This window comes from Mya arenaria, chromosome 10, assembly GCF_026914265.1.
Source record: "Mya arenaria isolate MELC-2E11 chromosome 10, ASM2691426v1".
Lineage (NCBI taxonomy): Eukaryota > Metazoa > Mollusca > Bivalvia > Myida > Myidae > Mya > Mya arenaria.
Genome location: NC_069131.1, coordinates 34,021,056 through 34,036,161, shown reverse-complemented (window position 1 = coordinate 34,036,161; position 15,106 = coordinate 34,021,056). Strand labels below are relative to the sequence as shown.

Below are 15,106 nucleotides of genomic sequence, written 5' to 3'. Positions count from 1 at the left end.
AAGCAAGAACAATACTTATTAATTTCAAGTTTGCATGATATTGAATTAAACTTATTGTTCATCTTCGTGGTTAAAAAAAAAACAGTTCAACAATTAAATCCAAATTTAAGAAGCAGCAAACCATATTTTTTTTCTATTCCTATATTTATTTAAAACGGCTCTAATTGTAAGCTTACTTTTTCATACTTTGTTACCAATTATTAACTTTATTTTCATTGAATGCGGTTGACCCTAAACCCATCCATTGGTATGAGGGAGTTGCAATAAAGATGCCCTATCTTAAAAGTTGCACTCTCATAAGTTTGACATTTTTTTCTTATTTAAGTTTTGTCTAAGAATTAGCTAATTTTGGCATCAATGTATTCACTTCAGTTTTTAAGATAACTCACAATAATGATCTCAACTGTTTTGAAATCTGCCGAGAATTCTATTTTTCTTAAAGCGTGAGTAGTAACGCTTTTAGCCATACAACATCATTTTTTTTTTTTGCTATGCATATTTATGCGATATTAATAATAATAATAATAATAATAATAATAATAATAATAATAATAATAATAATAATAATAATAATAATAATAATGATAATAATAATAATAATAATAATAATAATAATAATAATAATAATAATAATAATAATAATATTGTTTATGATAATAATAATAGTAAATAAAACAATTTTAGTATTTTGTTTAAATTTTCAAGATATGCGTAAGTTTCAGCCAATATTTAGCTGCTGGTCATTTAACCAATCAAGAGCGTAAAATCAATAGCCAATCGTAACAACGGGATGCAGAATGCGCGAGAATCGATATCATCTGTGTCACTACATGAGCCAAATAGCAACAAGGAAGAATACCCAACAATAATGAGGTAAGACTACGAGCTAGCATATTATAAGATATAATTGTTATTTAATTTTTGATTTTGATGGGCGAGTATTAGTTAGTTATTATGTCTGTGAACCGTTCATTGGAATTTATAATTCTAACGTGAACAATTAAACGACCGGACAAACTTTAATTCTGATGAAATGTGGGTTTGTTATTTTAATTGAGGTACAGCATTGTGAGCTTAAAATAGTTCTTAAGTAGAATAAATGCACATTAGAGTAAAGATGGCAATCTAAAAGGTTTGACATTTTGACATTAGACAATTTTTGGGTCGCTGGTATAATTTTGATGGGAAACAAAATAATGAATATGTATGCCGTAATGAATGAATACAAGCGATGTATTGAATTTACTTTGATTAAATATAAGTTGGCATACATTGACAATATTTCATAAAATGTCATGTACATCACAGATTTATGTTTATGTATTATCATCACATCTGGGAATGGACTGGTTGAATTTTTTAGAGCTGCACCCTCACAGATTGACCGTCTTGACATAACATATTTTTGTCTCAGATTTAGTGAACTTTTGTATAAATTGCTTCAATTCAAGACAAAGATCACAGTAAATTGCTAAAAGAACTGCCAAACATTACAGTTTTTAATGCTTTGAGAATGCATCTTTAACAATTCTAGACTTAGACATATATAGGTTGTGTCACATTTTCTAATGGTTTTTCTATCACGGGGTTTTCTAACTTCATGGAGATGAATTTGCCATATTGCTGTATTATATCAAATCTGCATTTCAAATGTCTGTAAGCCATAAGCTTGTTGTGTCTGTATAATTTCTTTTTTCAGTGACCCGATGTCCGTACGCAATTTGACCTAATGCATGAAACCAAGAAATCGCAGAATGGAACTCATATTTGTTGTGAAATGTTTTCTTGATGTTTGACTGCCTGTATAAATTATTGTTTGACAAGACAGTGGAATTTTAATCATACAACATTTTGTTTGAGCAAATGCCACAATGAAATGATTATGTTAAGGCAGACCTAGAATGACATTTAACATTGATAACTCAAACATGCCATTTTTAAATCTTATGAATTTATATAAATAGTAGTTTTTTCCGCTGTTTATAAATAATGTTAAATAAAAACACAGCATGTATTTGTTATTTCTTATCATCCGTGTATATCACGGTCAAACCCTACCTAGGTCCATCCCGTATAAGGTCCGTACATTCATCCGTGTACGGGTTTCGTACTCCAATTCCGTACATGTTGCGTGTACGGGTCCGAATATCCATCCCGTACACGTTGCCTGTACGGGGTCCGTATATCCATCCCGTACACGCTGCATGTACGGAGTCCTATATCCATCCCGTACACGTTGTGTGTATGGGGTCCGTATATTCATCCCGTACACGTTGCGTGTTCGGGGTCCGTATATCCATCCCGTATACGTTGCATGTACGGGGTCCGTATATTCATCCCGTACACGGTGCATGTACGGGGTCCGTATATTCATCCCGTACACGGTGCATGTACACCCGAACATGCGAGTGTACGGGTTCCGTACATCCATACATATATTTTTGCCAAAAAATACTATGCTAAAAATAAGTATTACTTCAAAAATACGTGAAAGAAATATAAAAAAATTATATACATTGATAACTCCGTATATCCATGGGTACGGGGATGGATATACGGAAGTCCATACACGTGGTGTTCCGTATACGTATTCGTGTACGGGTCTCGTACACGTTGGGTGTACGGGTCCGAACACGCACGTATATTCAAGATGTACGGGACCGTTCTTTCCCGTATATTCAACCATTTTCCGCAGTGATATAAAATACAACTGTTTTGCATTTTAAGACAATAAGATGTGTAAAATCAGACGAACGGAAGAAGGAAGCATTAATATCATATCTGTTATTTAAATTCAGATATATACACAATCAGTTATAATGTGTTCATGAGCATTTTATATCAAACCGATCAATTTTTTTTTTTTATGTGTTGTTATTAGCTGAGAAGGATTACATTTATAAAATTTAGAATAGTTTTCCTCAAAATTGAGCCAAAAAACATGAGTCTCAAATCATGACAAATATCAAGTATTCCATAATAATATATATCGAACGAAAACTTTTTTAAATGTCACAACTAGTAGTAATAGGTTTGTTTTTCATAGCTTTAAAATAAAACTGTTATAAAACTTTATCCCAACTGAACAAAATTACTGTCTTAAGAGTATTTATTATCAGTACTTATGTGAGAAACTACAGAAACAAGCTCAGTAGCCAACAGTTTAAACATAAACCCCGTTTTATGACACAGGGTAAACACCAAAGGCATAATACACAAAAGCAAACAATCACAAACAAGCTACATGGAACAACAGCACAAAACTCCACAAACAGCACAGTGCATATATACAATATAAAAACTAGGCATGTTTATCAAGGATTGTACTGCCTTGGAAAGGTCAGTAAAAGGAAATTTACTGCGGGTTTACACCATACATATTTGATTTATTTTCCATCTCCAAAAGCCAAAGATTAGGCGGAAAAACAAGGAAATGAATTTAGATACGAATGCTGATCATTTAAGAGGGTATTGAGAAGTTAAATTAAACGATTTTACTAAAACAACCTTTAAATCAATCATGTTTAATGAGCTGAATTTAACCCTATGAATGACGTTGAAATTAAAAAGTACTATTATAATATTATGGTTATTTAAAATAGACATGTATTACATTACTACAGACATTTACCGTGAATGAATTCAATTGTAATGTCTTACACCACAGTAATTTATTTTATATATTATGAAATGTTAAGATCAATATATGAACGAAGCAAAACCTATTTTACAGACAAAAACACGGTATAGGTTGACTTCCTTGAGGTGTAGCTCATCTTGTCAAACCGACAGAACTCTGTTGTCAGAGGCGTTAAACCAATTGTTAGGGCGTTACAGACATTCAAACCAACTTACTGAAGAAAACAGTGTAGCTATTAACAGCTCGAATTGTTTCGAATTTATTCAACTTAAAACAATAATACTTCGTATATTTTGATATAAATAATAGCTTTGGGAATTCATTTCATTTTGATACCTGCTTACTTATTCACCAGTATATATAACTGTACAATGTATGTTTTACACTTTTGATAGTTTTTAAGTGTTTTCAAATACACTGTAAAATATCTTCAAAAGTATTTACATTCAATCCACTTGGCGTGCATAATGCTTTCATAACACTCTGGATTCGTTTTTGTTCACAAGTCTTGTAATACTCAATTAATTTGAAACTCTTTTCCAAAATGCAAAAAAATAAAGATGTTTTTAAAACCATATAACACTAAGGCGGTGATCATGTTACACTTCATGCGGCCATTCCTTAATTTATAATAAGATGATATTATTGTAAACAATATACCATGAACTGTCCAGTATTACTTTACCTACGGCTATCCGTATAATACAAACCAAATGTTGGACAATACATGGACGAGCACAGAAGTTATAACGTTTAATGATAAGGAACAGCGAATAACAAAAAGGTATATGGTACAGAAGATTACATAAACGGTGACAAATATGCTGCAGAATATTACAAAAACAGTTCCGAAAATGCCATTGAAGATTACAATGATAGTTTCCCCAAACAGAACACGGAATGATACAATAAAGTTTAACATTATGTCATCGAAAGTTATAAGAACGGTAAACAATATGTCAAAGGAGGTAACAAGATCGGCAACCAAAATGTCACCGAATATTACTATAACCGTTACCAATATGTCACAGAAGGTTACATGAACCGTAACCAATTTGTCACAGAAAGTAACATGAACAGTTACCAATAGGTCACAGAAGGTTACATGAACCGTAACCAATTTGTCACAGAAGGTAACATGAACAGTTACCAATATGTCACAGAATGTAACATGAATCGTTACCAATATGTCACAGAAGGTAACATGAATCGTTACCAATAGTCTGAGAGGGTTACAAGACCAGTAATCAATATATCACAGAAAGTTACAAGAACAGTAACAAATTTATCACAGAAAATTATAAGAACAGTGAACAACATGTCACAGAAGGTTACAATAACGGTCGCCAATATGTCACAGAAGGTTACAAGAACGGTGCCTTAAAATATGTCACAGAAGGTTACAAGAACAGTTAACAACATGTCACAGAAGGTTACAATAACGGTCGCCAATAGGTCACAGAAGTTTACAAAAACAGTTACCAACATGTCACAGAAGGTTACAACAACGGTCGCCAATATGTCACAGAAGGTTACAAGAACAGTTAACAACATGTCACAGAAGGTTACAATAACGGTCGCCAATAGGTCACAGAAGTTTACAAAAACAGTTACCAACATGTCACAGAAGGTTACAATAACGGTCGCCAATATGTCACAGAAGGTTACAAGAACGGTGACTAATAAAATGTCACAGAAGGTTACAAGAACAGTTAACAACATGTCACAAAAGGTTACAATAACGGTCGTCAATATGTCACAGAAGATTACAAGGACTGTCGCCAATAGGTCACAGAAGGTTTCAAGAACGGACGCAAATATGTCACAGAAGATTACAAGAACGGTCGCCAATATTTCATATAAGGTCACTATACCAGTAACCAATATGTCATAGAAATTTAAAAGACCAGTAACCAATATGTCACAGAAGGTTACAAAAGCAGTTACCAGCATGTCACAAATCGTTACAAGAACAGTTACCAACATGTCACAAATCGTTACAAGAACAGTTACCAACATGTCACTCAAGGTTACAAGAACGGTAACCAATATTTCACAGATGGTTACAAGAACAGTCACCAAACTGTCACAGATGGTTACAAGAACATATACCAACATGTCACAGATGGTTACAAGAACAGTTACCAACATGTCACTGGAGAGTACAAGAACATTTACCAACATATCACAGAATATTGCAAGAACAGTTACCAGCATGTCACAGAAGGTTACATGAACAGTTATCAGCATGTCACAGATGGTTACAAGAACAGTTACCAGCATGTCACAGATGGTTACAATAACAGTTACCAATATGTCACAGATGGTTACCAGAACAGTCACCAATATGTCACATATGGTTACAAGAACAGTCACCAATATGTCACAGATGGTTTCAAGAAAAGTTACCAATATGTCACAGATGGTTACCAGAACAGTCACCAATATGTCACAGATGGTTACAAGAACAGTCACCAATATGTCACAGATGGTTACAAGAACAGTTACCAACATGTCACAGAAAGCTACAAGATCAGTTACCAATATGTCACAGAAGGTTACAAAAACGGTCGCCAATATGTCAGAGAAGATTACAAGAACGGTATCCAATAATATGTCAGACGATATTACAAGATATGTCACAGAGGATTATATGAACGATTACCAATAAGTCACAGAATATTTCAAGAACGTTCAACAATATGACGTAGAACGTTTAATAAACGATTACCAATATGTCACAGAATAATATGAACTAAGGCGCTGCCTCTACGGGCTTGAAGTGTTATTGCCGGAATCGTAGTTCTTTTTATGAAACACATGTTGTACAATACATCGCGGCCGGCATTTTTGGCCTTTCGGGCCAAAAAGAACAACTAGCTGTTTTATAAAAAGAAGTCGCAAACTTTTCAGTACATGTTCTTTTAAGTTAAGCACAGAGCCTTAATTTATGAATGTTCATATGGCAAGGACGAAGAGGCTTTTTTGAATGTGCTTTTCAGCTGTATAATTATTTTGATATCGGGTCTACAGTCCATTACAGTCCATACTTTCAGTGTGTGAATACCACGTGATAAATTGCTTCATAAATGCTACGTCGGAAGGCAATATTTTGATTTGAAAAAAAAACAACTTTAAACAAAGATAACTTTACTATTTCTTCACCATTGTAAATGAAACATAGCGCAGTCTACGCCGATTACGGAGCCCTACCTTTGTTTTTTAACCAAATTTTGATTGCGAGTTTAGTTTCTTAGAACACTTATACAAACCTTTTCACAATATAGCCGCCTGATGGAGCACTGTCAAAACTTTATTTTGGAAACAGGTTTGTCGAAGTGTTTGATAAAATTAATGACCTCATCAAATTTCGAAAATAAAACAAATGCGGGGCTCTTTAAGCAGCATTGACGGCCCTTTGTTTCATTTCAAATGGTGTTGTAAATGAAAAGTTATCTTTGATTTAAGTCTTCATTTTAGGCAATTTTGCCTTCCGACGAGGCATATATAACGTAATTTATAACGTGCTATATACTAGTGATGGGCCGATGATCGCCGATAATCGATCATATCGGCAGCCATTCATAATTTGGCGATCGGCGACCTCATTGTTCCATAATCGAATAATCGAAAAAACGTTTGCTTGAATCCAGTAAATTTCCAACTTTATATAGCGCAGTAACTTAGAGCTAAGGGAAGTAACCGATACTTTGAGTTTTAACAGTACTTTCATTTAGTTTTTCTATGCGTTCAAATAGCTTTATGATGGCGGACGGCCAGGGAGGACATCGATCTAAAAATATTTGATTACCCTGGATATCGGTCGGCCAGGTGCTGGACAAGTGCAAATTATTCCAGCGAAATGGTTAGGGTCATTCAGATTCTAATGAAACTAGGCTTGATCGACCCCAGCTGTGCTCACATATTGAAATGAACGTCAAGATCAATTTAAAAACTGTTTGAAGAATGGAAATGTTTGCCGTCCAACTCCGAAAATACGTGAGAAAAGTTTTGCTTATTTAATTTCCAATAACTCGTTATTTTTAATAGCTAATGCCATCAAAAACCAATGTGTTATGTCTCATTTTTTTCAATTTAATTTTCAAAACCGGTTTAATTAATGCACTAGTCCAAATAATTGTACGTTGACGGATTTTTTTTTAGATTTTTGATATGACAAATCCTTCACGTACAAATTGTTTAGTATCAAAAGTGGTTAGTTGTCCCGATCAGGATTCCGGGTTAAAGCATATAGCGTTTATAAAATATCATAAAAACAAGAAATATTACCTATTTTATATTAGTTCCGTACACAAAAAAATAAATATCCAACTTATAATTATGAGTTTGACGGCTTTTCTTCATTTCATTCTGTCAAAACATAACGATATATACATGAAGGGCACCTGAAAGGCTTCAGGGCACAGTTTTAAATCGCTCGGAACATTTCGGCCATGGCCGAGTTGTTTCGATTGTATAACGAGGTCTATCTCGAGGCTTTGTCGGAGGAGGCCGAGTTATTACGATTGTATCGAGTTGTTCCCCTTCGCATAATTGTTGTCTGTGTCAGTCAACTTTTGTTTTATTGGAAAGGTAAACAATTTGTTTTAATGCATTAAATGCTTGTTTAGTGCAAAATAACATTTCATTTACATGGTAAAATATGAATATAACTCTTTATGATCAATTTCAACCATAAAATACTTCACTTAAAACAATTTCAATATTTTTAAAACACCCCCGTTTTTTGCACATTCCCGTTTAGACGTTAGGGATTGGAAGAATCTTATATAAGATTTTTATCATAACACAACCTTCAAGTTTAATCAATTTATTCTGTAATTATTGTTTGTTCACATTTAATAGCTATCATTTTGTTGCAAAATGTCGTTTAGAAATAAGGCAAACACCGGTTGTTACCAGATTAACAATACATTTTAATAAGCGCTTACCACCTCAGACTTTGGGAAACCAAAAAATGCCTATTTTTAGAAGTGCATGCTATGTGGCGTGAGACCACAGTTATTGTTAATATATGTTTCATTTAGACACTAACCTGGCTTCTTACTTTAAAACAGTCCCAATTGAAACAACAAGTAACTGCGTGCTGTAAAACAATCCAAGACAAACAATTTAATAACAAGAAAACATAGGGTGGACAATTGCGTTTTCTCACAAAATTGAGTAGTAAGACATGACCCTGAGGTTAAGACGGAATAAGGCTACAAACAACCAATTTACAAAGTTCCACAGGCAATGATTTTTCCAATTTTTACACTGAAAACTATCAGTTTTTGCAATACAGTGTCAAATTATGTTAAGCTCTATGCAAAAAGGCCACCTGTTTCTTCTGTTTCCTTCAACATTAATAAAATATTTATACTTGAACACAAGCACTATTTTTTTCTATATTCACATCCGGATCTTGGTCAACGGGGGCAGATAACTGTGGTCTTGAGCCTATTTAAGCAAAATCTTTTTCAGAAACAGACTTCAAAACTCCTTTAGTTCAACTTAAGGCTATATAATAATAATAATAATAATAATAATAATAATAATAATAATAATAATAATAATAATAATAATAATAATAATAATAATAACTTTACTTAAAGAAGGTAACACATTAAGACATAGGCATCATATTATAAACAAACATAACACTCGACTTTTTTACCATGTGGCCTTCTGAAAGAACATACTCACGCACACACACATAAATGCTTAGAATGAAAACGCAAGCATAAATTTATGTTATTTCAAAAGGGTATGTATTAAAATGTTATACGAAAACATAAAGAAACATGAATATAATACATTAATTATAACATCAATGCCGAACAATACATCAATTTGTACCTAAAGGTTAACAAATCGTATCATTAAAATTTATTAACTGAGTAAGTAGGACAGTCACACATGTATTTAACACCTTACTCGAGATATATATAATGTAAAAACAATAGTCATGGAATTATGCGTACAATTCTTACAACGGTTTTTGCAATTGATGATGTAAAAAGAACTTCTTGCAGCAGGCTTTAAATGTCTTTTCCGTGTTCGATTTACGTATTCGTTCTGGTAAAGAGTTCCAAACTGTCCCGCTGTAGCATGCGAACGAGTGTTTCTTGTATTGAGTTTTATGTCGAATGTGGGCAATGTCTTGTCGCGTAGAAGATCGTAATACATATCTTGTATTGTTTGATAACTTTATAATGTCTCTTATATAACTCGGTGTAAGATTGTTAATAGATTTATATACCATAACAGCCGTTTGATATTTGCAACGGTATTCAAATTGAAGCCATTCTAATTGTTTAAATAATTCATGCGATGGTGTTCTAATAGGCTTAAAGAGAATAATTTTAGCAGCTCTTTTTTGAAGCATGGTTATTCGTTTCGTATGCGTTTGCTTGCTTTTCCCCCAAACACTACAACAATAGTCAAACATAGGAAGTATATATGATTTATAAAACAAATGTCTCATTTGATCCGTTAAAATGTAATTAAATCTTTTTAAAAGAGCTATCTTTGCAGTTACATTCTTGCAGACAAAGTCAACTTGCAGGTTCCATGACAATGATGAATCAATAACAATTCCAAGCAATTTCTTCGAAGTTACATTTTCAATAAGTACATTGTCTACGAATAATTTGAGTGCACATGCATTTCTTAACTTTGCATTTGAACCCAGCAACATGCAATTCGTTTTCAATGGATGTATTGCCATGTTGTTTATTTTGCACCACTCCGATATTTTATCCAAACTTATTTGCAACGTACGTTCAATTTCCTGCGTATTTGAACTTTTTGCATATAGTGTAGTATCATCAGCATATAAGTCAATCAAGGAATTTTCTATTTCAAAGGTAATGTCATTAATATATATAAGAAAAAATAGGTCCAAGAATGGATCCTTGAGGAACTCCAGACCTTATACATCTTCGTAAAGATTGGGAACCATTTGGTGTCTATCTTTCAAATACGAAGTTATCAGTCGAACGGTATTATCACTGAAATTGTATAATTTCAATTTATGTAAAAGTATTTGGTGATCTACTAGATCAAATGCCTTTCGTAAATCAAGGAAGAGAGCACCTACATAGTTTCCATTGTCAATTCCATCAATCCAATCATCAATTATTCTTATCAACGCTGTGTGACAAGAATGATTTTCTCGAAACCCAGATGAAATTCATGTATGATATTCGTAATTATTAAATATGTTTTGATTAGATCTGCCATGTGCCGTTCAAACACCTTTGACAGTGTTGGAAGGATAGAAATTGGTCTATAATTATTTGGATCATTGCGACCAGAAGATTTATATATAGGCAAAACCTTAGCCTCTTTAAATGAGTCTAGGAATATTCCTAGCCGTATGCTATTATTTATAATGGACGTTAGTGGTATAACAATACAATCACCACATTGTTTTAGGATATTAGGCCCTATTCCATCTAATCCTGTAGCTTTCGCCGTATTAAGCTTATCAATATACATGTTTATCTCTAATGGGGTGATGTAAGATATATCAAAGTACTGACCCTTTAGCAAAGTATTTAATTTAGTACCAAGTTTTGAAAAATGTGTTTTATCGAACACTGATTTACTGATACAATCCGATATGTCAGTAAAATGGTTATTGAACACGTCTAATATGTGTGCATCGCCAACAACATTTATTCCGTTTGAATGAAGTTATTGTGGTAATATTATACTATTATTGTTTCATTGACACCCTTATAGTATATACAACATACTCAATTAACACATCTCTGGCCTACCAGTTTAAATTGATGGGATCCAATATTTATTTGAGAGCTGGCTGAAATTTCAAACAGTTAAAAATATCTCAATATGTTTGAAACAGTGAAAGATTGTTTTTATTGCTTATGAATGTCTATAAATCACCAAAAAGCATATATAATAAAAATGTTTTGAATTTTGCTATGCCTATGCTTTACTATATATATATTAGAGCTGACATTGTAAAGGTCTTGTTAATTTTACATAAACAATATCCCTTTTTAAGTAATTCATATAGACTGTGATTTAAGAACAAATTTAGAAGGAAATATTTCTCGACCATATTCTATCTCAAGTCAAAACAGCTGTTAGGAAGAGTAAATTGCACACTGCATGAAGAAAAATCACTGATCTACAAGCAATTGTTAAATACTTCTGAAAAATATTGCAAAACCCGCCACTGTTTTTGTGCCGAACTGATGACCCAGCATTTTCTGATTATATGCAGGAGAAAAAAGGTATTATTAACATTGCCCACATCTTAAAAAAGTTTATTTTCTTGTTGGTAGGGAAAACTCCTCCCGAACCAACCCCATTTAAATAATTAATTACTTAAATGTCATTTTTTACTTTGTAGGAAAGTGTTTGTCTAAAACCGTCTTGCATGCTTATACATGCCTTCAGCTGAATTATTTTGAAAAGAGGTTAACTTAAAGAAATTCTGTGCGGAAATATGTGCCAGTTTAAGCGAGACATGTCAATACGTTTCATCTCGCCTAAAGGTATCCTTCTGAAAACATTGTTAAAAAAATCACCGGTAAGACGCTGTAAGCTCTAGTGTTATCATGTAATTCTGCCAAAAAGAAACACTGCCTTTTATGCTTAAACCTCCCCCGGGTTCATAATATATAATACTCACATTATAATGCTTGTTGAAACCAGGTCACACATGCCAAATTTGATGGTTGTTGGGAGGGGTTTGTCGGGAGGGGAAACCCCTCCCGAACCCTCCCTTGTAAATCAAAATATCAATTACTAAACATTTGATTTCTATTGTTTGTGCTGAAGTGTTTTTTCTGTAATGTCATTCATACATCTTTATCGCTTAAAGTATTCGCGAGTTATCTGCCCCACTCCGCCATGACAAAAATATTAATTCAATAAACATTTTTTTTATTTTTAAACTGGGCATAATTACACCCACAATTGTGGCAGCAGTAAGAGAGCAGGGGTGCCTACATGTCGGCTAAATGGTTAAAGGGACCGTGATGCCAAATGTATGATATTTTTCGACAATTTTCTTTTTTTTTTTCGCTATTTTATCATCTGTGAGACAGCACCTTTAATGGACGGACGAGTCTAGTCTGTGTGAGTTGGAACCAGCTGCCCGTTTAACTCAGTTGGCAAGAGCGCCTTGCTAGTTTTCCTGTGGTGGTGAGTCTGAGCCCCACACCGGGCTCACTTTTCTTCTCAGGTTTACCATAATCATGCACAATGATTTTCAATGAAAAACGAATGTTTTTTTTTTAGATTTAGTTTTCACTACTTAAGTTTTAACATTTTTATTCAGTACTTTAATTTTACAATACAATAAACGAAGAACACAATCGCACCGTTAACAGTTAGTTTGGCATGTATAGTGATGAGTCATAAATTATTACTTGAAGGTCATATCGATTGATGATGTGGATATCGATTACATCAACTAAACTTGTTTATTACGTAAAAACCAACGTTATGTCATTATGGTGTCCAAACAGCAACGTATGAACGATTGAATTTACAATAACAAGTATAATTCTTAGTTTAACTCACCGTGAAAACAATGTTAAATCCGTGTTATTGCATCATGATATTGATAAATGCAAATCATTGTTTACATCAACTGTCGTAAAATGCGCATAAATACATTTACCTTAATTATTTAGATATCCGGTTTAGACGGTATTTTTTAAGATGTGGGGTAAAAAAACAATTGTTATGACAAACCCTGTTCGTTTTGTATTATTATTGCAGAGTTATGAAATATAATTTCCGGTCAAAATAAGTACTCTTTAGACGTGTATTCATAATATGTGTTCTCAACTCCTTTTATGGAAGTGCCGAAGGGGGATTGTACATGTACCTCGGGTATTTCCGTATTGATTTTCATTGGTTAACGGAGGTCAAACCCCGCCCCAAACATGTACAATTTGCTTGCCGGCATGCACGCGTTTTATATGAACAATGTATGACGAGCTTTTCTGGTTCTCATTTTCACGGTTCAGTGGTGCCCAAACTTTTTAATGCCTATCACTCCTGCAAAAAAGAAGTAGTCCCTTGCATGCATGTACAGACCGTAAGAGGGCTTGTACAGACAAACGCTTTGCGTTTGTCTTCAAGCACGTATTACAAGAACAGTAACAAATATGGCACATATGATTACTAGATCGGTAAACAAGGTGTCATTGAAGATTACAAGAACGGTTAAAAATAAACCACTGACTATTACAAGAACCTTTTACATCATGTCACAGAAGATTACAAGAACTGTTATTAATTTGTCACAGAAGATACAAAAAACGTTTACCAAGGTAAACATAAACAATTGTAAAATATATATTAAGTTAGTTTTACAAACCCCGCAAAAAGCAATAAAAACAAACACGGTAGATACGTACCTTTCACTTGAATAATTATCAGACAAAGAGCCACCACGTTGTATCGATTCTTCATAATGCAGTTTTAACCTTAATTCAATGCAATTAGAACACATTCAAATTTAAACGTCCGTCATTCCTTCTTTATAAATAAATAAAATAACAACCGCAAAACTTTACTTCCTTTTTCTTAAGCAATTACGAGTGCTAGTTATAGCTAAACACACACATGTTTCATAAATACATTCAACATTTGAAGGCCAAACAAGGAAGTGAATTTAAATATAAATACTGATCACTGTACCGGATGAATACCAATTACGATAAGTGAAGTAGAACATACAGTACATGAAAACTCACATTGATAGAGATAAAAATGATTGTAACAAAATTCATACTATAAGTTAATCAAATCAATTCAGAATGTAAAAAGGAACGTTGGTATTAATTACTTCTTATCAAATATCCAAATGTTCGATCAAAATTAACTTATGTTATTGTCTTAAATCCTTTTATGATCATTAACCGTGTATGGAGAAAATCCCATTGACATACACCAGACTGAATGTAATTTATTATAGTTAATACTGTAATGTTTTACATGACAGCAGTCCTTCATAACATAACACATTCTAAAAATATGATGATACGGTGTTTACGAATTCCGTAAAATATAACTTCAAGCCTGCATCTGAGATAAGTGTGATAATCTAAAAATAACAGTTATACATTTAACTCTATATCGCATTGAAATATAAATACATATACTTTCGAGACCGACAATGCATCCTTAGCTACATAGTTGTACACCCAGTGTTACTTCCCTTTGCAATGTTTATTAATATCGTAGCGAAAATCACGAGATTATGATCAAATTCACGCGTTAACAAACGTTTCAATAGATATGAAACATTTAATATGTTAAAGTGGCGCTCCTAATTAAAATCAATACATACACATGTCTAACAAACATACATTTCGAGTGATAAACTTTAAACTACTTACTAAAAATGCATTTAACGCATATTGTAGCCATGTATTGAATAGCTGAAAACGCACACATATTAAAATGACTGGT

At 33.2% G+C, this 15,106-nt stretch overlaps 1 protein-coding gene across 5 annotated transcripts in view; it reads right to left on the bottom strand.

Moving 5' to 3' along the window:
- LOC128205786 (receptor-type tyrosine-protein phosphatase S-like) overlaps positions 1–14,533 on the bottom strand; it is a 28,704-nt gene extending 14,171 nt beyond the window's left edge. For 2 of the 5 annotated variants that reach the window (XM_052907742.1, XM_052907745.1), the window contains exon 1: positions 14,050–14,171. Coding sequence is in view for 1 of the 5 variants with exons in the window: in XM_052907746.1 (XP_052763706.1) it covers positions 14,050–14,104 (55 nt within the window). In the remaining 4 variants the exon portion in view is untranslated. Of the gene's footprint in view, positions 1–8,696; positions 8,748–14,049; positions 14,233–14,480 lie in introns of those variants that run through there. The other 3 variants (XM_052907743.1, XM_052907744.1, XM_052907746.1) reach the window with 3 other exon arrangements.
- Positions 14,534–15,106: the final 573 nt, after the last annotated feature.